Source organism: Pleurodeles waltl, chromosome 8 (assembly GCF_031143425.1).
Source record: "Pleurodeles waltl isolate 20211129_DDA chromosome 8, aPleWal1.hap1.20221129, whole genome shotgun sequence".
Classification (NCBI taxonomy): domain Eukaryota; kingdom Metazoa; phylum Chordata; class Amphibia; order Caudata; family Salamandridae; genus Pleurodeles; species Pleurodeles waltl.
The window spans coordinates 459,529,919-459,556,376 of record NC_090447.1 but is presented as its reverse complement, the minus strand read 5'-3'; the positions used below and the strand labels follow the sequence as shown (position 1 = coordinate 459,556,376).

Sequence of the window (26,458 nt, the reverse complement as noted above, 5' to 3'; positions counted from 1 at the left end):
CAAATGCTTTACACATTGCCTTCTAAGTTAAGCCTGACTGTTCGTGCCAAGCTACCGGAGGGTGAGCACAGGCTGATTTTGGATTGTGTGTGACTTACCCTGACTAGAGTGAGGGTTCTTGCTTGGACAGAGGGCAACCTAACTGCCAACCAAAAACCCCATTTCTAACAGTCATATCCTGAGATTTTGCTGTGCTAAAAAGTATCAATTTTTGTTATGATCATCCTGATATTGTTTTTCCGTAGGTACCCTGATGTATAGATTCCACTTTGGAATTAGTGGCCCATATCCCACTATTATCACTTCTTTCTCGATTGGAGCATGATCTGCCACATTTATCAACTTCCAGCACATTTCAAGTTGAATCTTTATTGAAAAAGCCCAGGACTGTCCTACTATATAAATCAAGTGTTGCACAGTCAATAGATAACCTCTTTATGGACCATTATGTAACATTTAAATAGCCACTAAATCAAATTGTCACACTGGAGTCTGCACCGGTCTAGGCCCACTTCACAGTGATCCGTCCCTCACTTGTGACTTATTAAAAGCTGCATCAAGTTAAAGCCTTTAGCGTGTACTGAGAAATATCCCAGGTTGATATTAGAGGCCTCTGTAATGAAGAAGAGGAGATATGTTGTAAAGTATGTCTGCCAAACCAAGATAGACTGCTAACATCAACAGTATTTTACTGCGTGTAATGGAAAACAACCCTCTAACTATATAAGAACTCCACTGGCAGAAAATAAGAAAGATGACAAAATAAATGGCCACACTTTTTTGCCTTGATTCAGATGTTCCTTCATTGACAAGTGGGTTTATAAGCAAACAGCCAAATGCAACATCCTTAGTCAAAGGCGGGACCAATTTCTGTGTCTCTTTACAACCCTACTGATACCAATCACATTCCATGTAAGTAGTTTAATCCAGCCATATCCAAGACCTATTAAATAGATTGTGTTGCATTAACTAGACCAACCATTGCCTGTTCCTTGTACCATTTAGTAGACCACTTATCATACATGCAAACCAAATGCATAATCCTCAAATCCTCTTTCCTCTGGTCTGGCCCAATAAGGCCAAAATGTACCATACCAATGAAGGATCAGCCATAGACACTATATTGTGTAGGAGAGATGGATGGGAACTGAAGGAATCATGTGAAGGCCAAGATACTCTATGACACAAGAGAGAGGAACAGTAAGCCACAAGTCACTCGCAAAGCAAAATTATAGATCTTCTACAAGCAGACCAAAAGGCCAGAAATACAAAGATATGAAGCAAAAATGTACATTAGTACTTGGAACTTTCCCTTTTCCACAGGGATCTCTTTAACAAATTATTTCAGACGTGCATTATCATGTACATCAAGAGCTTTTATAAGAAGCATTTGAAAACTGTGTCAGAATGGCTGAAACTAGGGTATGTGTAGTGAGCTACTTTCTTCTAAAATATCATGTCTGTGTATGGCTTAATATCGGCAACATTTCATTGTGATTAATTACAAAGCAAATCTAGTTTTCCTCAATATTTGCATGTGCCTGGTTTTCCTTTAGGCACACCACCATAGCCCTTTGTATGCTTGGACTAACATCCCTTGTAGCTTCTTGTTGGCAGTTTAAATGTTGTCTTGTTTGCTTACTTTGCTGCCTTAAAGATATCTATGGTTATTTTAGTTTAGGTCGCCAATTCTGTACAGCTACACCCTGCGGCCCTTTTTGGTGCAGGCGAATAGAAATGAAAAACAAATCTGAGAAATAAACACTCAAGAGTGAAGCAAGTCTGAAGAGGCAAAGCTGTGTTTTCTGTTCTTTTCAGATGATCAAATGGTCTATTAAAAGTATGAAACAAGATCAATAAGTATATTAAAGCTATCTCTTTGTTGTGTAGCAGGATACATACTTAGCTTGTGTTGCAGACCCACTAATGTCTGATGTTAGCCTTGTGCTGCACGAGGTCGGCATCATTGGTTGGATTGGCTGACTCAGCAACATCCTTTAAAAGACAAAGCAGACCAAAAATTGTTGAGAAGATCAATAGATTGGAATGGGATAATATATTGTTGGCATGTTCAGATGAGACATAGGTCATGATATTTACATTTATAGCCTGCCCACATCTTTACCATAACTTTATGCTGATAAGACGAAACTGGTTCTGTTCAGTAACTTTGGAAGTGAATTGAAGGAGAACATTCACATTATCAAGTATGAAGTAGTTACTTAGATATTACTTAATCAATTCACCTTTGAAAAGGAAGAGATGATGAGAATGAACTGATTTAGAAATTACATGTTGCACATATAATCAATCACTGTCTCCTTTTTGACTTTTAAGAGGTTTGCACAACGTGTTATTTTCGAGATAGAGCTGAATCTCCAAAAACGAGTCTTATATCTGTTTAAGGTATGGAGCCCATCCACAGAAACTACTCTACATCGATCATCTTATTTTTATGTCATAGTGTGGGTGTCTACCTACCATTTTATACCAATTGGGCATTTACCACTGTCCAAATGGGAATCACAATCAGTGTCCAACATGGATGCAGCATTGCCATGAAAATAAATATTTATGGCAATTCAAACTGCATGTCGACATTGCGATGTTGAGCTGTTCAACCATGGGTAAATTTCAGGAGCCAGATTTGCTAAGGGCTTGCGTTGTCTTTGCATCAGCAAGGTGATGCAAGGCAATGCAAGCCCTCAAGTAGGGTTCACTAAGTCACGCAAACCACGTTGCGTGGGTCTGCGTGGTTTAGTAAGTCTAAGGCAATGCAAGGCAGTGCATTTCCCTTGCTTGTAGCAAGAGGCATTTCATGGATGGTGTGTGTGAGCTCCCATGCATGCACCCATACATTTTGGTGCATTCCCAGAGTTACAAAGAGCTGTAAACCTGGGAATGTCTCAAATGCCCCCGAGACCCAGGCGTAACGGGGACAACTATCTTTATTTCTCCTCGTTACTTCCTTTTTCTGTGAAAAAAGAAAGTAACTCTAAGGATTGTTTTTGTGCAGGAAGGTATCCGCTCAGCACAAAAAAAATCCTGCCTTTCAGGCAGGCACCCTTGCAGTATGGTGCAAGGGTGCTTGTGATTTGTGCTAGACAGCACACAGTGCCAGCGCAGGGAGACAGCAGAAATGTGCCACATGTTTGTAAATATGGCGCATTTCTGATATCTCTCTTTCTCGCAATGCAGTGCAGTAAGTTGCCTTGCTGCATTGCATGAAATGTTAGTAAAACTGCCCCCAGGTTTATAGATTTAAGGTGATTCTTATAGTCTGGGGGCAGTTTTACCAACTTTTCACATAAAGCAGTGAAGCAAGGCAACCTGGTGTGCTGTGTTGGGAAACATCAGAAATGTGCCATATTTACAAACCACCTAATAAAACGACCAGCTATTGGAATATTCTGATTCTACAGTACTATACTGGTTGTAGAATTAAATAAGAATAGATAAAGTTAAACTTATCATTATTGATTGGAGGTAAGGGATACAGGTCTAAGGGCTTTACATTTTTTTTCTGAAAAGAAGTTGTAAAATGAGGAACAAGTTAAAAATTAAGATTAGGTTGAAGGAGCACTCTAAACTCAAGAACGAAATAAGTCAAAGAAAGCCTAATTCCTTTTTAACCATCTCAACTTGTTTACTATTTTTGGTATTACGTCATTTTTACATAGTGAATAAATGATGGATTGCTGTGAACTACAAGTCTATAAATTATAGAGGGTTTCTGATTTATAAGTTACAAGTACAAATACCGAATTTGTAATTACTGTCAGTACAACTGCAAGGTAATACCATAGATTTGTAATGCACAAGAACCTGCTGCTATTGTATACATAGTTTGGTTATGTACATGGACGCCATTCCCTTTGCAATAGGATATGGAACAGAACATTCACTGGCACCTTAGGTAAGTGTTAGAAATGGGGTATTTGGTTGGCAGTCAGGTTACCCCCTGTCCAAGCAAGGACCCTCACTCTAGTCAGGGTAAAAGAGAATCACCCTCAGCTAACCCCTGCTTACCCCTTGGTAGCTTGGCGTGAGCAGTAGGCCTAACTTCAGAGTGCTAGGTGTAAATGTTTTGTACCAAAACACACAGTAACTTAATTAAAACACTACAAAATTACACAACACAGGTTTAGAAAAATAGAAGGTATTTATCTAAACAAAACAAGACCAAAACGACAGCAATCCACAATAGACAAGTCAAGTTATCAATTAAAAACCAAAAAGAGTCTTCATGTAATTTTAAACACACACTAACACTGTTAGCGTGGAAATGTACCTTGGATGCATCAGAAATAACCACGCATGGGCGAGTGTGTGACAAAAAGGGCTTGTGATGCGTCGATTTCACTCACGAGCGAGACCTTGCGTCGTTGCTCCTTTAGTTGGGTTGGTGTGCAGCGTTTCTTCTCTCCGCAGGACAGTGATGCATCGATCTGGTCAGCACTCTAGGGTCCGGGCAGGCCTTGTATTGTTTTTACACGCCCAGCTGTGTTTGCATCAGAAATTCAGCTGCACGATGATCTGAAAACCACGCAGCGCGTGTTGCGTTCTCACCAGCCTCTGTCAGCGATGGTGCACATCGTTTCCCCAGCTCCGGGTGTCGATCTTCCGGTCGCGTTGGAGGCGAGCGTCGATTTCAACCACAAAGCCGGTGGCGCATCGATTTTTCAGCCGCAGATCGGAGTCACGTCGATCTTTTCCCCGCACGGCGATTGGTGCGTGGATTTCTCACTCTTGGGCTGCCAGCTTCTCCTTTCAGGGTCCCAGTACCTGGATGGGCACCACTTGGCAGAGTAGGAGTCTCTTCAGAGACTCCTGGCGCTGGCAGAGAGAAGTCTTTGCTGTCCCTGAGACTTCAAACAACAGGAGGCAAGATCTAAATCAAGCCCTTGGAGAGTTCTTCACAAGAAGAAAGGCAACACAAAGTCCAGTCTGTGTCCTCTAGCACAGGCAGAAGCAGCAACTGCAGGAGGGCTCCACAAAGCACAGTCACAGGCAGGGCAGCTCTTCTTCCTTAGCTCTTCATCTCTTCTCCAGGCAGAGGTTCCTCTTGGTTTCCAGAAGTGTTCTAAAGTCTGTGGTTTGGGGTGCCCTTCTTATGCCCATTTTGCCCTTTGAAGTAGGCCTACTTCAAAGGAAAGTCTCTCTTGATTGTGAAATCCTGCCTTGCCCAGGCCAGGTCCCAGACACACACCAGGGGGTTGGAGACTGCATTGTGTGAGGGCAGGCACAGCCCTTTCAGGTGTGAGTGACCACTCCTCCTCTCCCTTCTAGCACAGATGGCTCGTCAGGAAATGCAGACTACACCTCAGCTCACTTTGTGTCACTGTCTAGTGAGAGGTGCAAGCAGCCCAACTGTCAAACTGACCCAGACAGGCAATCCACAAACAGGCAGAGTCACAGAAATGGTTCAAGCAAGAAAATGCCCACTTTCTAAAAGTGCCATTTTCTAACACACAATCTCAGAGACCCAAAACTCCACATGTCTATCCACTTCCAAAGGGAATCTACACTTTAATCATACTTAAAGGTAGCCCCCATGATAACCTATGAGAGGGACAGGCCTTTCAACAGTGGAAAACACATTTAGCAGTATTTCACTGTCAGGACATATAAAACACCATTACTATATGTTGTCCTACCTTAACCATACACTGCACCCTGCCCTTGGGGCTAGTAGGTCCTACCTTAGGGGTGCCTTACATGTAAGAAAAGGGAAAGTTTAGGCCTGGCAAGTGGGTACACTTGCCAAGTCGAATTTACAGTTAAAACTGCAGTGGCAGTTCTGAAACATGATTACAGAGCTACTTAGTTGTGGTGGCACAACCAGTGCTGCAGACCCACTAGAAGCATTTGATTTACAGGCCCTGGGCACCTCTAGTGCACTTTACTAGGGACTTACTAGTAGATCAAAATATGCCAATCATGGATAAGCCAATTACATACATATTTTGTATAGGAGCACTTGCACTTTAGCACTGGTTAGTAGTGGTAAAGTGCCCAGAGTAACAAAAACAGCAAAATCAGAGTCCATCACACATCAACAACTGGGGAAACTGAGGCAAAAAGTTAAGGGAGACCACGCCAAGGATGAAAAGTCTAACAGTAAGTAAGTTAAAATATGTTTCAATTTATATTATGTGACTGCATGTGTGTGAGAGAGAATTTGGGTGATAGAGTCTGAGTATGTGTGAGCATGTATGTTAATATGTGGGATAGTGTGTGCGTGTGAAAGTTAGTGAGTGCGAAAGTATAGGTGAGTGAGAGTAAGGGTGAGCAAGAGTGCAAATGAGTCAGGGTGAGAGTGAGCTCATGTATTGTGATGTCATGAGGGTTAAGGTCATGCAACATCACTTCCTGTGACATCATTAAGGTCATAGGGTGTATGATGTCACTTTCACTACCCCAGCCATTTTAGTGAATCAAAACCCATGGTTATGTATGGCATAAGGTGTAGCCTTTTGTTTCAAATTTGAGAATGTTCAATGGAAGCAAGAAGTACAACACTGCAGTCGTGGCTCGCGGGAACCAGAAGGGGCGGGTGGAGCGTTGGGTGGGGGGGGGATAAATAACAATTTAACTAAAAAAATAATTTAAAAAAACACTTACCTCCTCTGCTGTGCTGCTCATCTGTCCCTTGTAACTCCAGGCTGCAGGCACAGGCTCCCAGCCTGCCCTGTGGCCAATCCTGACATTGCTCAAAGCAGCGTCAGGGCTGGCCGGAAGACTGGGAACATGTGCAGACTCTCTCCAGCCCGGCAACTGTGGTGCTGGGCTGAAGAGAGCCTACCGAGCATGTGTGTTTGGCCAGCTTGAGACGGGAGGGGGGGGCGACGCTCCTCCGCCCTAATGGAGGAGCCACCCATGCACCTCTGCAAAACACAAAGCAGTCTCTATTGAAATGAATGGAAATATTTATGTTTTAGGGATTCCATCTTAGTGACATGACTGTTCGCAGTGGTATGTTTTGCTTTTTAGGGTGATTTTTTTAAAGCATGTTGCCGCAGTAGGGGTTTGAAAGGTGCTATTTGGAATGCCGATATAAGGAAATTCTAAAGAGTGTTTTTAATTACAATGTGATGCTTGGAGATATTGCTATTTAGTAGGGAGGCAATTTTAAAACCAACAACCACCTCACAAGTATTAGAAACATAGCATTCTATTTCACAATTCCTAAACAATAAAAAGAAAATCGCTCTGTATAAACACACATCATTATACAATACAATAACAGTACAAGGGTCTTTTGTTATTAACTCGATGAATGAGCGGAAACTAATTTACTAGGAAATGGTGTGTAAATAAACAAATCAATTTACCTACACAGTGCAATGTTAGAACAGTTCTTATCTAAACTAATGTCTAATATCTATATTCAAATAATAAGATTTGCTAACTTTTTCAGACATTACCGGAGTTGTCTGTCTTGGCTGAAATCAGGTGTCAACAGTCCTCGGCTGTTATCTTCTGCTGGGGCACAATTTGGGGACATGGCTAGAGCATGGGAAAGTATAGCAGCACTGACGAGTTGGGAAGGCAGGCTGTTGACTATCTGCTGGTCACTGCTTTGCATGTGTTGTGTTTCCTGGCCCTGCAACAGAATGTATTAACCAGCAGGTTAGTAGGTTTCACTTATCCTAGGGAACTTTTCCAGTGAACTGATATCAATATTGCTCTTCTGCAAATCACCTTAAAGTAATATGATATGGTAAACTAAAATGCCATTTACAGTGCTTGAAATAATGAATGGATGAGGCATTAACCGTTATGCTGTTTCTGTTCTGGGATTAAAAATCACTTTGTTTTAAATACTACTTTCATTGAAATCACATATCAACAAATATCACGCATTTTAGTAAACTGTTGATTTCATATCCATTAATAAGTTTAAAAAAATTGAACAATGCGTTAATGCACTAATTCAGTTAACTTTTCTACTTTTTCACTTAATTTTCTGTGACCTACATTCCTTCCATTTCTACCACTGGCACTATTGCATTTTAGTGCCTTTTTAGTGGATATGATTAACAATGGCTTTGTAAATATTACCTCACAGGAACTGGTCATAACCTTCGAAATTATCAGATCAAAGTTTATCTAGTTCACCAACTGGATTCCAGTTGATGGATGCCTACGGGTACCAATATACTTTTCCTCAAGTGTTAAATTTCTAGTTCACACATATCAATAATTTTGCTTCCGACAAAGATTTTGTTAGTATTAAATTCCCCTTAAGTTCATTTCTTGATCTCGCAGTTTTACATCTTCAGGCGAGACTAGGTTTACCTGGCTTGATATCACTTTAGTCTCACTTAGAGTAAGCTTGGAGGATGGTAGATGCGGAGATGGTTGAAGACTGGAGAGAAGTTGATTCTGGCAGATCAATCTGGATCTAAGTTCGAGTTGTTCCTGCTGTTTTGCTTCTTCTTGTGATATATGTTCGAAACCCGTGCACATTGTTTGTGGCTGCAAAACCATCTATTTAAATTATGTTAAGATATGTCTTTTAGCTGGCGCTATGTGTCATTTTTGCCTTTCAAAAGTGAAAATGAACCACAACGGGCCCAGTTTATGATCTCTGGTCTATGAGGCGGTGTGATCTACATTTGGAATACTCCTGGCTTACTCGTGATTTTCAGAAGGTTTACCCTTGGAATTCGGGAGTAATACCAGCAGCGGCAGGCTCATATTTACAATGGGAGGGCGGGAGGATGGTACGATAATAATAAAAGAAAAAACACACTCCACTTACCTTGGGACGGACGTCCTGCTCTCGAAGTCTCTCCTTCTCTTCTGGGTCCAACGTGCAACGGGACCCAGGAAACTGCACTAGCCAATCCTGGTGCTGCTTTCATGCTGGTAACCAACATTAAGGCAGCGTCAGGATTCGTGGGAGCGAGCTCTCTCAGCACTCTCCAGAGCACTGGAGGCCTGTGCCCTCTCTATCCCAACTGTCTTAAGAAAGCTGGGTTAGAGAAGTGTAAGGTGCGCATGTCAGGCTGGCCGTCACAAGACGGCCAGCCAAAGGGACATAGGCACTGTCAACAAATACACAGCTCCCTGCTGCCACTCAGCAGCAATTGCCCCACCCCACCCTAACACTTGGTTCAGGAAAGGGCACTGAAAAATAAAATGGTCCTGCAGGCATTTTCCTTAGCGGGGTGACGCTCCTCTCTTGTGGAGGGGCTGCCCCTGAGTAATACATGAGCAAGTGACAGCAAAGTGTTTTTGAATTAATGCCTAAAGGTAACAGATATACAAGTCCACACCTTTTTACGAACAGTGTACCAGTGGTTCATAAGATTTAAAGCAAGACATTGATTAAGCATTCTCTGAAAGAGAGCAATAGCCCTTGTCATGACAGTAATTACAAATGATATTTTTTCTGTTATCAGTCAAAGAGCATCGTAAAGTTTTTCTCCGACAGATAAGAATTTTCTTTAAATATACATACCTAGATAACAAGATATTTTTCTTTAGCTATGCTAAATTTTCAACAACCCATCAAAGCATGCTACCCCATTTTTCCCAGGTTCTATACAATATTGCCTCAAATGTGTGATACATGAATGCACTTTTCAACAGCCAATCAGAACTAAAACTTGTTCATTTTTCACCCAGCATTTTATCAGCTGTGTATAAAACGTACTTCCTTGCCGCATTGGGTCAGTCAAGGGAAAGGAAAGCTCGAGAAAAGCTCGGGCCCCAAAAAATTATATCACACCGCTCTACCACTAACTCCAACACCTGCTAACCACTTGCCTGCTTTTCCGGCTCAATAAACGTTTGCAAAAGTGGTGTTACCTAACCGTATAAATCTCTTGTGCAAGTTCAGCTGTAACTTGCCAGCTAAAGCCACATAAATTGTGCTCACCAGATGGCATGAATAGTACCAGGACAGATTCTGGGGCACACATCATGAGTACACCGGAGGTTGGAGTGCTATTTTTCGCACCCGTTAAAAACGGATACCCCGGGGTTTGGTATTTAAACGGTGCAATAAACAGATCCCAACAGGTGCATACGAGATGAGGAGGGCGTTAACCATGGCTGATAACAAACTAACCAAGGAGTGGACCCGTTATATATGATACTGGAAATATGAATATAAGCAACTTCCATAAATCAGTCTAATAAAGAGAAAATGCAACAAAACAGCTAACAATATGTTAGAACTTCCCCTTATATATATTTTGACTTGTGGCCCTGAGGCTGCATAGGCGAAAGAAGCAGGGGTGCTGCAGCACCCCTAAAATAACCATGCTGTAGTTTAGAAGGTGAATGAGCAATATAGATGCCTGAACGTTTGATTTTATCTTGACACAGTTGTTGTGCATTCAAAGACAAGCCAAATGTCAGGCTATGTCTTCTGACACATTGGTACTTATTATTTTTTTAACAAGGAGATTGGTGTTTTCCGTTCTCTAATTGCAAAGTAAAGAGCATTTTGAAAGGTGAATTATCTGACAATCATGTTGGGTTACTGAGTGTGAAAGAACGGCTGTAGAATGTGTTCTTTTCTAACACACAACAACATTTTAATTTCTGTAAATGAACCTCACAAATGGTTCAAAACATATCAGTATTTAGGAGAGCACAAGTGTACTTCTGTAATTTTTGTAATTCAAAAATGTGATGAAAATAAAATAAAAATATTAGGATCAAAACAAATCAAAACACTTGGGGCCTGGTTTAGAGTTTGGCAGACAGGTCACTCCGTCACAAATGTGACAGACATCCCACCTGCTGTATTACGATTCCCATAGGATATAATGGGATCACAATTCGGCGGACGGGATATCCACCATATTTGTGATGGAGTAATCCTATCCGCCAAACTCGAAATCTGGCCCTTACTGATGTGCAAATGATAGATATTTACTGAAACTCATTTTTCACACCTTATCATTTGTGCGCTGTTCTATCAGGAAAACTGCATCAGTGTGAAATTTGTAGCCATTTCATGGAACATGTGCTGTCAACTAATGTAATACGTTTGCGACAGTATGCTCCAATAGTCTCCACCAGCTACATACCTCACACCAGCACCACTCTCCTGCTGAATGGGTGCGGCTCATTTCTGTGACTTTTGAATTCTTCACAGTCCCTATGACTTCAGTGATGTAACATTGAAGGCAGCACCCTTACTCTGAAAATTATTCCAGCACCACTGTGAGGATGCAACATTTACCGTCACAAAACATGCTTAGAAAAATCCATGAAATGAACAGGCAAAATGATTTCAAGTGATCAGATGGACTACTGCTTTCATTATTTTTACATATATCAAAATGAGTACATCTTCAAAGTGCCGCTGAAATCAAGGCCCATATTTATACTTTTGTTAGCGCCACATTTGCGCCGCTTTTTGACGCAAAAATGGCACAAACTTACAAAATACAAATAAATATGGGCTCTAGTGTTGTGTTGACAAAGCATGTACATGACATGAACCAGACTGGCTCAATATTGCCTGAGGTTGTGTGCTGAGCTGAACTTGAAACACTTATTACGCGTTGAATCCCCAAAAATGGAGAAGAACATGCAGTCAGATTTTTTAATGATCTGCATCATAATCTACTGGTAATTACTGGGTGCTAATTGCGCTGCTTGCGCAAACAGGTATTTGCGCCGGGATTGTTAATTAACAAGGCATTCATAATTGAAGCGAAGTTGGACAATCCAAAGACTTCCTCCTTTACTTTTGAGTTTGGATTGAATTCAGAACGGCCAGCAGGGCTTCTCCCCAACCTGAGAATGTTAGGAGTGTTTTCTTGAGATAGCATAGGCTGAAGTACTTTTTGCATTTCATTTCCAGTTTTAGCGGGGAAAAAATACGCTGTTGTGCTTCTTTCCTTTTTAACAAATGCTGATTATTTTTTTGTTTGGTATGTATTTGCATCGGTTTATTTTCTTTTTTTAAACGTGTGGGTGTTTATTTTGTCGATTTTAGTTGGAGGTTGATTTATGTGAAAGAAAGCAATAGGGCTTGGGGCATGAACATGGATAATATTGAGATAATCCCCAGTGAATGACAGACCTTAATGTCAGGGTACGTGATGGTGAGATACCGTCCACCCTCCTTGAAAGAGAGTGGGCAGGACTCGGTATTTGTTAAAAGAAACTGATCATTTTCAGAAAAGGGGACTGAGAATTGAGCAGGTGGGTGTAGCAGTGGGGATGGTAATGTAGAAGGTGGGCGTGACTGGCTGGAGGTGGACAAGTAAACTCATCCACGAGAAGGGCAGGACAGACCGAGCCTACAGGACAGAAGGGGAGGCATAAGAATCCTTAAGAAGCACAAGGCGGGCAAGAGGAAATCGCTCCCAATCTATTATGTTCATGGGTATCCATATTTTACTAGTGTCTTGAGTAGCTTTTAGCACCTTAGATGGGAATGGTGGGATACATGGGCTGAAGTCGAGGGGAGTAGGTTTTTTCCACTCGTTTTTCATACGATGACACTCTGAACCTTCTTTAGCACTGGTACTAAGCAAAGTGTGACACATATACTTGTTTGACCCCAAACCTGTAGGTTGAAGCAAAGCAGTGAGGAGGGAAAGTCTGACTATACATGCTGGCATCAAGGTTGTAGGCAATATTGCTTTTTATTTGCTTTCACTTTTCTTTGTTTTTTTCAAAATATCAATAAAAAAGATCCATACAGTCTAAATCCCAGACACATTCATGAGCCTCGATTTGGTTACCTAGTCCTAAAGGGAGAGTGACTTACTGGCAGAGACACATGCTACCTGGTTTCCCTCTATACACGATATAGTTACATTTGAGAAGAAGAAACCACCATGTGGCAGACTTCAAAGGCAACAGATAACCACAAAAGAAATATTAGTATTTATATCATCAGCTGCAGAACATTCGTATCCCCCAGGCCCTCACTTTCTGGTTGCAATTATATCCAGTAGGTATATCACGTGCAGTTCGCCTCTATGGGCCTCGTTCTGAGTTGTGAGTCACATGATTACTAATGACTGCGCTTGGTAAATAAAGATGTCCTAGGGTGTGGTATTTACTAGGTGCAGTAATTACCTAGCAACGAACAGAAACTATGCATGGGTTATCACTCAGGTGTATGGAAGTCTCCTGCAGTACTCGTCTGTAACTATTGCTAAAGTCACTTACAGCGTTGCCATGTTCACAACTAACTGTTAGAAATGGGGTCTTTGGTTGGCACTCAGGTTACCCCCTGTCCAAGCAAGGACCCTCACTCTAGTCAGGGTAAAGGGGAATCACCCTCAGTTAAACCCCGCTCACCCCTTGGTAGCTTGGCACGAGCAGGCAGGCTTAACTTCAGAGTTCTAGGTGTAAAGTATTTGTACCAACACACACAGTAACTTAATGAAAACACTACAAAATGACACGACACAGGTTTAGAAAAATAGAAAATATTTATCTAAACAAAACAAGACCAAAACAACAAAAATCCAACATACACAAGTCAAGTTATTGATTAAAAAGCAAAAAGAGTCTTAAATCCTTGAGAAAATAGGTAATACTCTGTTAGCGTTGAAAAGTACTTGGGTAGCGTCGAAATAACATGCACAGGCGAGTGTGCTTCGAAAAAGGTAAGCGGTGTATCGATTTCTCACCCGCAAGTGAGCTCGTGCGCCATTTCTCCTTCTCCGGTCGGTCCGGCATGCGTCGTTTTTCCTCCCCGCAGCACTCGGGTCCGGGCAGGCGTTGCGTCGTTTTTCTGTGCCCAGCAAGATTTGCGTCAAAAATCCTGCCGCACGGTCTCCGCAAAACCGCGCAATGTGGGTTGCAATGTTAACAGCCTCCGTCTGCGGGTGTGAGCATCGTTCTTCCAGCTCCGTGCGCTGATTTTACAGCTGCAATGCCGGTGGAACGTCGATTTCTGCTGCGAAGCCGGCGGCGTGTCGTTTTATCAGCCGCGTCTCAGAAGGTGCGTCAATTGTTTCCCTGCACGGCGGTCTGTGCATGGATTTTCAGTCTTGTTCTGCCAGCTTCTCCTTTCAGGATCTCAGGAACTGGATGGGCAGGGCAGGAGTCTCAGACGAGGCTCCAGATGCTGGCAGAGAGAAGGTGTTTGCTGTCCTGGAGACCTCAACAACAGGAGGCAAGCTCTGTTGAAAGACCTTGGAGATTTCTTCACAAGAAGGAAGGCAACACAAAGTTCAGTCTTTGTCGTCTTGCATAGGCAGAAGCAGCAACTGCAGGAAGGCTCCACAAAGCACAGTCTCAGGCAGGGCAGCACTCCTCCTCAGCTCTTCAGCTCTTCTTCAGGCAGAGGTTCCTTTTGATGTCCAGAAGTGATCCAAAGTCTGTGGTTTTGGGTGCTCTTCTTATACCCATTTTGCCCTTTGAAGTAGGCCTGCTTCAAAGGAAAGTCTCTCTTGCTTGTGAAATCCTGCCTTGCCCAGGCCAGGCCCCAGACACACGCCAGAGGGTTGTAAACTGCATTGTGTGAGGGCAGGCACAGCCCTTTCAGGTGTAAGTGACCACTCCTCCACTCCCTCCTAGCACAGATGGCTCATCAGGAAATGCAGGCTACACCCCAGCTCCCTTTGTGTCACTGTCTAGAGAGAGTTGCAAACAGCCCAACTGTTAAACTGACCCAGACAGGGAATCTACAAACAGGCAGAGTCACAGAAATGGTTTAAGCAAGAAAATGCCCACTTTCTAAAAGTGGCATTTTGAAACACACAATCTTAAAACCAACTTTACTAAAAGATGTATTTCAAAATTGTGAGCTCTGAGACCCCACTTCTACACTTTAATCATATTTAAAGGTAGCACCCATGTTAACCTATGAGAGGGACAGGCCTTGCAACAGTGAAAACCGAATTTAGCACTATTTCACTGTCAGGACATATAAAACACATTACTATATGTCCTAACTTAACCATACACTTCACCCTGCCCATGGGGCTACCTAGACCCTACCTTAGGGATGTCATAAATGAAAGAAAAGGGAAGGCTTAGGCCTGGCAAGTGGGTACACTTGCCAAGTCGAATTTACAGTCAGAAACTGCACACACAGACACTGCGGTGGCAGGTCTGAGACATGATTACAGGGCTACTTATGTGGGTGGCACAACCAGTACTGCAGGCCCACCAGTAGCATTTGATTTACAGGCCGTAGGCACCTCTAGTGCACTTTACTAGGGACTTACTAGTAAATCAAATATGCCAATCATGGATAAGCCAATTACATACACATTTTGTATAGGAGCACTTGCACTTTAGCACTGGCTAGCAGCCAAACCAGAGTCCAGCACAGATCAACAACCTGGAAACAGAGGTAAAAAGTTAAGGGAGACCACACCAAGGATAAAAAGTCTAACACTAACTATTAACTGTTATCTGTGATACCTGACGTAGCCCAACAAGACCCTTTTTTTTTGTCTTCATCACTTGTAAAGACAAGATACCAGCCTTGAGGACGGCCAAGCTTATTGGAAGTCTGAATTGTCCTCCCCCTACCCATATCTGTCTTAATTCGTAAATATCCCTGTAGGACATTTGGAGAAGGTCTTATAGATGAGGAGAGGAGCTCCAAAGCCTCCAACTGGTGTAATCATTGGACAGCCACCTCACTGTAGCATTGGGCACTGAGGTTAAGGTAAGCCACTCCACTGTCTTCTTTGGTATTGAGAACAGTTCTGAAAGAGGGCACAATCTGAAGACATTAGTCTTTCATTTGGTCGTTCTGGCTAGATACGTTATATGGAAAAAAATGGCTGGGTGTAGCCCCTCACCCCCCAAGGTGTGTGAGTGGGTTGCCTTGGTGAAGAGAACCAGTGGATACCAAAAACAAAACAAACAAAGTTATGGCAGCCTATGATGATGCAATAATTTTAGGCAGAATTTAGACTTGGTACAGGAGCTGACAATACACTTGTACACAAACCTATAGGGCTGATTCTCACTTGTGCATCCACCTATGCGGAATGAACCAGTAGTAGTAGTTACAGAAGACAGGTACGAGAAACATACAGATTTGAAGCAGCATACATTCAATATGGGGACCTATTCTGGAGGAGCTATTTTCTTTATGGTCCTGGTTATGAGTTGACCATTGTATTCTGACCTGTGTGTACCCCCTGTTTACACAGGGGTTTAGAATTATGAGTAGATAGGTATTAAATACACCTGATAATTATCAAATTCATTAAATACCTCAACCTTCGTTAACTTTCGGCATGTCAAGCCTGCCAAAATGTAAAGGGGGAAAGCATGCGGTAGTTACCATATCCTTAAACACCAAAATCCACGTTATTCTAAAATACTCATACAAGTTGTTATTTATCAAACCCGATAAATAACGTGCCCTGTGGTATCATTATCTATCAGGTACAATAAATAGCATCTACACTCATGATCAGGACCTATGTGTGTAAGTGACTGAACTGTTCTCATCTATTGCTTGTTTGTATAATGTTACAAATAAAGATGTTTAAAAAACTATGAACTCTTATCTAGTGCTCCTGGGAGAGTGCTACTCACTGTAGAGGGCTTCGAAACCTCATAAGGGTTAGTAAGCACTATATAAATACAATTTACAATTACAACTACATAGGTGATCAAAAATGTGCTTAGTTGATTCACAACAAAGTGCCATTGATATTTACAGCTTGTGTAGTTGCAGTTTGTGGTGTGCAAATGTTGCAAGAATTCTTTGTGTACGGAGGAATAATAGTGTTCTGTGGCACGTCCTATATCTGTTCTCTTTACAAAGGAATCTTGCACTGCTGTCAGTGGTGTGTCACATTTGGCATGAGTCCCTGGTCAACCTAATGAAAATTTACCACATATCAGATTTACCGGCATCCCACCTTACTGGTGAATGCCTTTATATAGGGCCTGTCTCATCAACTGTAGATCGCTTCCTAAACATTCTTCTGATGTGTTTTATCAACTATCCAGTAATACCTAGGATTTTATATTTTTGACTGAAACATGGCTGAAGGATACTTCAGCAACTGATATAGAACTTGCCATTTCCCATGTACATCGTATGTGTTACTCGAAAAGGAAGTAAAATGGGAGGAAGGAGAAGATGGCGGGCTGATCCCGCAGCTGAGAGCTCCTCCCCACTGCTGCTTCATCTAACACTGATGTCCGTCTGCTGACTCACCCATGCTGAGCTCTATTTGGCTGCACTGAATTGCATCACCACAGCAGAATCATCAGCAAAAACTGGATACCTTCGGGCCACGTATATAACACCATTTTGGTTTGGGACGACAAGGTTTAGTGCCCCTAACTCACCTGCTGCTGCGATCTGTCCCCTGTGACTGTCTTGCCAGTCTAAGGGTTCCAGACAGTGGTATGGTCCCCCTGCACACCATGGCAGTCTGTGGTAGCCGGGGGCCCCGTAATTTGGTAAAAGCCTGAGCTCCCCCTGAGGTGCAAGAGCTGACAGAAACAGCTGGGTGCGGCACAGGAAACAGACACAGCTCATCAGCAAACAGCCGCACATCTCTTGTTGGATACCCCATTCTGAAGCTTCTGTAGTCCAGTACTGTGACAAGGATGCTTCACTCACAGGTGCAGGTGAACCCACAGAGACTGTAGCCCCTGGGGAGAAAGCTACATTGGCGGATGCACTAATGGTGGTAACTGGTAAGATTGGCTCTCTGCCTGCTACACCACTGACCGACTGCAACAATGTATCATTGGATGGTGTTCCCTTAAGCCCTCCACAACGTACCAATTCCTCCTCACTTGCTACTTTTCTCAAAGTAACACCGCAGCAGACGTGCGGTGGTGCAGGGGAACCATTACCAACAGCACCATTAGCACTGTGACTGGCTTCTGATACTGTGAGTAATTTGATGCCTACAACTGGGGGCCATGTGGGCGGGGCTGTGCTGTAGTAGATGGTGTGGGGTTAAGGGATATCCCGGGTGTTGTGACAGCTCCTCCAGCTTGTGACTCTGCTAAAACAATAGCCCCATCGTTGTCCCCAGTTTAATCTTTTTCTTCAACCAAATGCAGAGCCACCATTAATATGGGCAAGGTTGGTGGAGAATCTGGTCCTACAGAAGGTGCTCAGGAAGTAGTAGTGGAGCTCTCTGGAAGGCCTCTATCAAAGAGAGATAGGTGGCTCTCTCAAACTGGTCCGGGAATGACAAAAAATCTGCTGAAGCCCATAAAAGTTCTAAATCCGGTGTATCATAGATCTGCACTGGGACAGCCAGCAATGGTACTAAGGGTAGTCTGCTAAGGGATTGGGTAACCTCTAAGGATGAGGCAAAATCTTTATTCTCTTGGTTACCTGTCAACCATTGTGAAAGGGGAATAAACACAATTCAGGGCAGTTGTCTATAACAGTCTCCCTTGGTTCTGATTCTAATTCCCATCTGGGGTTGAGCCTTGGCCTCATGCAGTTACCAGCGCAGTGAATGGGGCACAGGAGGCAACTCTGGCAGAAATCTTTCAGCTTTTACAGGCACAGCAGATGGAAGCTCAACAGCACTATGAGCAAGTATGTGCACATGATGTGACAATTCGACAATCTCTAGCTGAAGTCACTGGAAAAGTTTCTGCCCTTGCTACTGAGGTGGCTGAATTAAAACAGCAAGTGGCCAGTGCAGAAGAGGTGGGCACAGCCACAGTAAAACCTATTGAGAATCATGATCGCCGCTTGGACTGGATCAAGATTAAACTTGAAGAGTTAGAGAACCGCCAGAGGAGGAACAACTTGGGGGTTTTCAGAATACCCAAAGGGATCAAAGGGGCAGACCCCGGCAATTCATTGTGCAGCTGTTTGGCAAGGTGTTCCCTAATCTTATGGACTGCGACCTTGACACACAAATTCAACAGGCTTACTGGCTTCCACTAAACCGGGGTAGTAACATGAGTCCCTCAAACGACTGTTCAGCTCATCCTCGCCCTATGTTGAACTATGTTGGCAACTTTCTATTAAGGCTGGAAATCTTGTTGAAAGCACACCCTGCTTTGCCTGTGGCGGTTGATTCCATGCTTATATTTTTCTGATTTTACCTCTCTAAATCTACAATTGACAGGCGTTGGAAACTTCGCCAGTTGATCAACCCTCTAAAGGCAACTTGGGCCAAGTTGTTTTGTAAAAGCCAGCCAGGCTCAAGATTATTAACAATGGCCGTGCTCAGATATGTCTTACGGCTGGCCCTAAGCAGAGTGATGGGGTCCACTTCGTAAACTGCCCTTGTTTTTTGCTTTTTTTGGCTACATTTATGGTTCTGCTGATTTAAGCATATCCACTACAGTATTAAGCTAGACCCTTCTTTTCCCTTTGCTTGGGTTACACCGTACCTATTTTTCATTCTCTGTTTCCTTTTTTTTGGGTGGGGTGGACTGTAGGGTGGGGCTTGATGGGACACAGGGGGTAGTCTCTCAGGGCTGCCTAAGCCCATCGACGGCCTCCGGGTGGGAGTGATTCCCTTCGTTGGATCCAGTGGAGGAGGTTCTGCAGCAGGTTGGGGGTAGGTTTCTGATGGGGTGGGGAAAGCCAGAAGGATTTCCAGCAAAATCTGCTATGGCTGCACCGATTAAAGTTGAAGCTGTGTGGCAGGGGAACTTAAGTCAGCATGATCAAGGGCTAGTCTATTCATCGACATATGGTTTCAAATGTCGTAACAGAGGTCTTCCGGGGGGGGGGTTGGGAGGATCATTCACTCGAAGCTGGCATGGAAGATTTATTTTCATGGCTCATCTGATATATGTGCTGGAATGTCTCAGTTCTTATAATCGGTTTTGCAAATGCCAACTGGTTAGAGGAGAGATCATAATGTATAAGCCCTGAATACTTTCCTAATGGAAACGCATCTTGCCTATATGGATTGTTTATTGTTAAAACATCTTGGGTACAACATTGTTGTCTGTACATCTCAAGCAGTCTCTATGCGGGAAGAAGCCATGTTGGTGGGTGGAAATTGTGAGTTCAAAGTATTTCAAACAGTGGCAGATTCCAGGGGGGAGTGGGTGATTTCACAGTTATTAATCTCTGGCATGAAATATGTGTTTTGTACAGTTTATGGCCCTAAGTTAGGTGTTCCTGGGGTTTTGGATGTGTTGTGTTTGGAATTACTAAACTGGTCTGGCAAGTTGCTCATAATGGGAGAGTTAAACTATGTTATGGATTATTGCATCAATTTGACAAATCACTCTGCTTCTCCACCCATGGTGGAAATGAGCACAGATGTACATGAATTAGCCCAATTACATGGCCAATCCAGCCTGGTTATACTTATTATTCTTCTCCGCATAGACACTACTCAAGGTTTGATATGGTTTTCGCTAGTGCCACTTAGATTCATGAGGCTGAGATGCAGGTGTGTCCCATGATCACTTCAGATCATAATTCTATCCTACTGTTTTCCAATAGCCAGTCTCTTGGACCGGTACAGCACTGGTTCTTGTTTCCTCATCATCTGTTATTGAATGATGACTATTGTTTGTTTATGTCTAGTTCTTTGTCAATGTTTTTTTTATAAATGAACGTAGGTACAGCTTCTCCTCTAGGCGCTTTGGATGCAATGAAGGCATTCACTAGGAAGATCACAATACAATTTATAGATATGCAAAACAAGGACAGCCAAGCTAGCACTCGGCTCCTCTGTCAGAAAATTAGACAGCTATAGGCACTGCATGCACAGGCAATAGTAACAGGTGGAGAAGAGGAGCAAGCTCTATACCTCCGTTTAATTGAAAAATGGCCTCTAGTTGGGCAGACTCCGAAGGTGGGACACGTACTGGCTCAACAAATTGCAGTTAGGCAATCTAGGGGCACTATTCATGCCATTAAAGGTAGCAGTGGTGTGGTGAACACTCACCATAATGCCATTGTGGGACAATATCAGTCTTTTATCAAGAGCTTTATAGTCAGCCCCAATGTTTAACTCTGCAGGATTCATACATATCTTCAGGGTAGTAGGCTGCCTTCCTTGGGGGAGCCTCAGAACATCATACTTCAGAAATATATCACAAGTAGTGATACTGAACAAGATCTTCCATCTTTGCCATCAGGCAAGGCGACTGACGAAAATGCTATACCACTCGAGTTTTATAAAACATTTAAAGATATTAGTATGCCAGCATTTTTGGATGTTGCTTGGCATATAGATGTGGATCGGGAAGTGCTTGGGTTGTGGGATTGACCAACATTATAGTTTTTGGAAAAAAGACAAGCCATCAGATGAACTGGGCTCATATTGCCCCATTTCCCTTATCAACGCCGATACCAAGGTATTCGCAAATAATCTTGCTGCCCGACTTGCTCTGTTTATGCCAGAACTAGTCTCACAACAGCAGCATGGCTTTATCCCTGGTAGGGACGCCACAAGCTATGTCAATATGGCTGTTGCTGCATTTGATGTAGTGGAACAACTGGGTCAATGATAAGAGATTATATTATTAGACGTTAAGAAGGCATTTGTCCGTGCTCTCTGGGAGACTCTATGGGTGCTGTTGGTATAGGGGACTGCGTCTGCAAGTGGGTGAGGTCGTTATATAGGAGCGCTAGTGTGCAGTTAGTTTATGCCAGGAAATCTTCAACACCTTTTCAGATCTATTGTGGCACTCGGCAGGGTTGTCCACTGTCACCATTATTATTTGCTTTATATATGCAACCGTTTTTGCGATCCTTGTGGAGGAATAAGCTAATTCAGCCAATGATCTCAGAAGATAATGTGCCCAAAATGACATAGTATGCCAATGACGTTGCTTTCTTTTCGTCTAGTCCGCTAGCTGCCCTAGCTAATGTTATCAGGGTGGCTGATCCATTTGGAACCTTCTCGGGCTACAAATTTAGGCCCATATTTATACTTTTTTAGTGCCGCATTTGCGCCGCTTTTTGAGGCAAAAACAGAGCAAACGTACAAAATACAATTGTATTTTGTAAGTTTGCGCCGCTTTTGCATCACAAAATGGAGCAAATGCGACGCAAAAAAAGTATAAATATGGGCCTTAATGTGTCTAAGATCCTTGTTCTTAATTTTAAATCTGAAAACCCGATTGCTGGATTCTGCTCAACTGCGACATATCTTGGGGTCGAATTGAGTCTGCAGGTTAGGAAAGTTGTTAAATTAAATTATGAACCTTTATTACTTTCTGTTTTAAGTAAATTGCAGCTTTGGAGTAAGGTCCCAATAAGCATCATTGGGCGATGCAATATTTTAAAAATGAACGTTTTGCCTAAATCTTTTTACCTATTTCAGGCTATTCCTCTTCGGGTGCCTAATAATTTCTTTATGCACTTGGAAAGCGCTATTGGTAGTTTCATTTGGAGATAAAGGCATGCCAGACGCTCTATAAGATGTCTCAAGTTTCCTTATGGACAGGTCAGGCTGTGGCTTCCTGATTTTAAACTCTTATTTTTGGGCGGCATTCGCAGGTTGCCTGTGTAATCTGTTAACCCGAAGTGACACTGCCCCCTCAGTTTTCGGTTTTCGACTCGCGCTGGGGCCTGGCTATAGGCTATTTTACATAGCTTCTGCAATCCCAATTATTTTAAACATGTCAGGTTTAAGTTTATTAAGGATACAATCAGTATATAGAAGGAAATCTCCACCAATACTCTTTTCCATTGATTCATGTAGCTACACCTCTCTGGGACAATCCGGTGTTCCTGGCTGTCTTGCACGATGGAGCAGGTAAAGCGTGGCGACACAACGGGGTGGAGATTGTGGGGCAACTCCACGATCTCAATGGATTTCATAAATTTTGCCAGGCTTCAAGATGCTTTTGATCTTCCCCACCACTTTCTTTTTAAATACCTTCAGATAAGGGTTTTTTATATCTGAATGTCGGCTTACATCTGAATTGGGCAGCTCTGCCTTACTTTCCTTTTTCTATAGGGCACCTACAAAATCACTAATTAGCAAGATATATCATGGGCTCTGCCAGCACAGGGTTGATGACAGCTCTGTGGACGCAGCTAAGTGGAGCAGGGCACTCTCTTAGGATATTTCTGTCTCAGAAATTCTTCTGGCCTTAGAGATTATTGATGATTCAGTGCACTCCATCAATTTAAAGCTGCAACAATTTAAGACAATCTGTAACCTGTATTAAACTCCAGGTAGAATTATTAAATAGGGTCGGAACACGGCAGGTGAGAAGACCAAGAGTCCCAAATGTGGGACCCATGCAACAGATATAGTACATATGTTTGCTACCTGTCCCAGTCTGCAGACATTTTGGGTAGGAGTGACACAGCATCTAGCTCTCTGTCTTGGAAGTCACATACAATTCTCAATTAAGGAGATTATGCTGGGTTACAAGATGGAATTTGATGTTGGTCTGAGATTTTTGCTTGTTTGCTGTTACTGCCAGACTTTGTATTGCGAGAGTATGGGTCTCCCCCTTACTCCCTAGGGTTGTGGAGTGGTGGATTGCTATCCGACAAATATATGAGCTAGAGCAAGCCCTGGCTAAAGCAAGGGGTGCTCGCCCTATCAACAAACTTGAGCAAATTTGGGCACGTTTTAACTGGGATCCACAGATCAATGCGTGTCTGAATATGAGCTGGCCTGGGTTCACCCTAGAACTTCATGCTTGAAAAATAACTATGTATAATTTTCAATCCAAGACATTCCAGCCTTTTTCTCCTTCCTTCCTCTGTTTCCCTGTATGTTTCATGCTTTATTTGACCTGATGTTGTACGATGCCATTGGAACATTCTGTTGGTTATAGGTGTATTATCACTGTCTCTGTTAGTGATTTGCCAGCTTTTATTCGATATTTGTTATGTGCTTTGATAATTTCTCTCTTGTTTACTGCATCTTCTTCATTATTTGATGATCTTCTGACCTAAGAATGTAATAAAAATGTTAAACAAAAAAAATGATGGCGCATTGTCACGGTTATATAAAGGGACTCATTTGAAGGAACCTCAACCCCATTGATGCAAGTAGTGTATTTGGATAGGCTTATTTTTAGCTTTAAATTGGCCTCCTCTTTCTCCTTGTCAGGATTGCTGATATATAGACCCCCTGATTGTCCAAATAGTTGTTTTCTCCAACTGTCTGACACAAATGCTCAACTATCTTTGCAATATTCCAATTTCACTATTCTCATAGATTTTATTCTGGATGTGGAACCAAATGCAGTCAATCTGCTCAGCACAGTCTCACCTTGGCGTGCAAAAACCTTCCACAATTGGTCCTGCCCCCTACACATAAGGCAAGACACACTCTCAATATGATTTTTTCCAATAGCGCTCATTTGCAAGCTTTGTTGGCTCAGTGTCTCATTTGGTTGGATCATTTTCTCATTTCATTCTCCTCTATAGAGTGGTGAATTAGAAGAAGCTAGATAAACCTCCAGTTCTCACCAGAGGTAAGCACAAAATCGTGGCGTGCCCGTCTCCCAAATGCTACAATCCACTTCTCCTTCTCTAATGGCATTCTTGATACGGAGGTGGCCAAGTTTAAGAAATGCATGGGAAACACCCGGAAGAATGAGTCCGGAACCATGAGGTTGTAAAAAATGAAAACGAAACAATGCTTTCGTTTTCCTGGTTTTGGTACGTTAACCACACACGTCTGAACAATGTACATGCATGGTTAAGGTACAGAAGAAGGGAGTCGGAGTGAACGCGGTGAAGGAGGAGGTAAGTTGCGATGGGACTGGGGCTGTTTTTGGGGGGGGGGCTTGGGTGATTAGGGTTGGGGGGCAGGGTTTAGGTTTAAGGGTTGGGTTGGGGTGTTTAGGTTTTAGGGGTCGGGTGGGGACTCGGGGTATTTTTAGTTTTTGGGGTGGGGTGGGGTGGGGGTGATTAGGTTTTAGGGGGGTCAGGGTTTAGGTTTAAAGGGTGGGGTGGGGGGCTGGGGTGGAAGCATGCTGGGTCGTGCATATTGATTGCTAATGCCTTTACCGGGAATGCATTTACAACGGTAAAATCGTTGTAAACGCATTTGTGGTAAAGGCATTAGTGGTTAGAACGAGGTAGTTGTTCTGACCTCGTTGTTGAGCCACGGGTGGTTTAGGCACCCGTGGTTCAGAGATATAACCAAAATGCATCACCAATGCCCTTGATTGTATTGGGCCAATTAAACCTCAGGTGGCGGAAAGGACTAAGCCATCGGCCCCTTGGTTCTCCCCTTCACTAAGAGAAGAGTTGATGTAAGAAAGTGGAACAAATCTGGAAAAAGACCTATTGCCTTGAGGCCAAGACTAAATACAAAGATGCACTCAGAAATGTTTGCAAATTATTTTGCAGAGCACTGGCAAAGTATTTTTCCTTTCGTATAGCAGTGGCTCCAAATATTTCACATGAATTTTCTAAAATGTTCCATTTATTTTTTTCTACTGAGGCTGTAAAAAGAAATGTTAGTCCTTCCCACAAACTCTGTAATGATTTATCTTCCTTTTTCCACGAGATAATTAATTAATGATAGGCAACTTTCCACACATGAACTGTATTAGTGGCACAGGCAAATTCTGTGAAGCCTCACAATCCTCTTTCTCCAATTTTGTCACGATTTCAGAGGAAGTTTCCCTGAAGAAACTCGAAAAATTTAATCAGGTTCCCCTGTGGACCATTGCCCATCTCGAATCCTTAAGATGACTGCCCGCACCATTAACTCAGTGCTCTATACAATTTGGCACACCTCCTTGGAAGTAGGTCTTTTTCCTTCTGATTAGAATTAAGCTTACCTTTTGCCCCTTCTTAAGAAACCTAATGCAGATCCTGCTGCTTTGAAACAATGTTAGACCCATTTCTTTTTTGCAGACAGCTGGCAAAATGCTGGACAAACTGGTAAAACACCAGTTATCTTGTTTTGTGGAATCTAATGGCCTATTTCATGACTCGCAATCTGGCTTTCAGTAAGGTTGGTGCACTGAATCTGCATCACTGGAGGTTACAGAGTATGGTAAAGATGAACTGGACAGTGGATGCTCAGCGATGGTGGTTTTGCTGGACCTTTCTGCAGTGTTCAAAATGGTCTCTCATGCCACCCTTTTAGACAGACTTAGATTGGCAGGCATCAAAGGCAGGGCTCTTTTTTGGCTGAAATCCTTCTTGGAGGACAGATCTTAAAGGGTACATCTCCATCCTTATTCATTGCTCCCCAAATCCCTTTTATATTGAGATCTTCATGGCCCAGCTTTGAGCCATACCCTTTTCAACTTATATCCAGCACCTCTTGCTGGTCTGATTGAATTCTGGGGTGTGAAGGTCGTATCTTATGCCAATGACACCCAGCTCTTATTGTTCTTTCAGGAACATTCGGATTATGCCCTCATCAAATTTAAGGAGTGCCTTAAGAGAGACTGTGGCTGGATGGATGGTAACATCCTAAAACTAAATTCTGATAAAACGTGGTCCTTTTTTCAGACCCTGCAGTTCACCCCCTCCAGCTTATGATGGCCTGAGGAACTAAACCCACCTCCCGCTCCCGCCTCCACTCTAGAAATCTAGGAATAGTATTTGATGTGGTCCTCTCCTTTTCTACGGAAATTAAGAATGTTTTGTCGG

General features: G+C 42.8%; 1 protein-coding gene across 1 annotated transcript in view; it reads right to left on the bottom strand.

Annotated features, from left to right (window-relative positions):
• The window catches only part of NPAS2 (neuronal PAS domain protein 2), a 611,171-nt gene that overhangs the window by 69,252 nt on the left and 515,461 nt on the right, over positions 1-26,458 (bottom strand). The window contains exons 16-17 of the mRNA XM_069204404.1: positions 7,428-7,606; positions 1,903-1,995 (exon numbers count right to left, since the gene is read on the bottom strand). Coding sequence (XP_069060505.1) covers positions 1,903-1,995; positions 7,428-7,606 — 272 coding nt within the window. The remainder of the gene's footprint in view (positions 1-1,902; positions 1,996-7,427; positions 7,607-26,458) is intronic.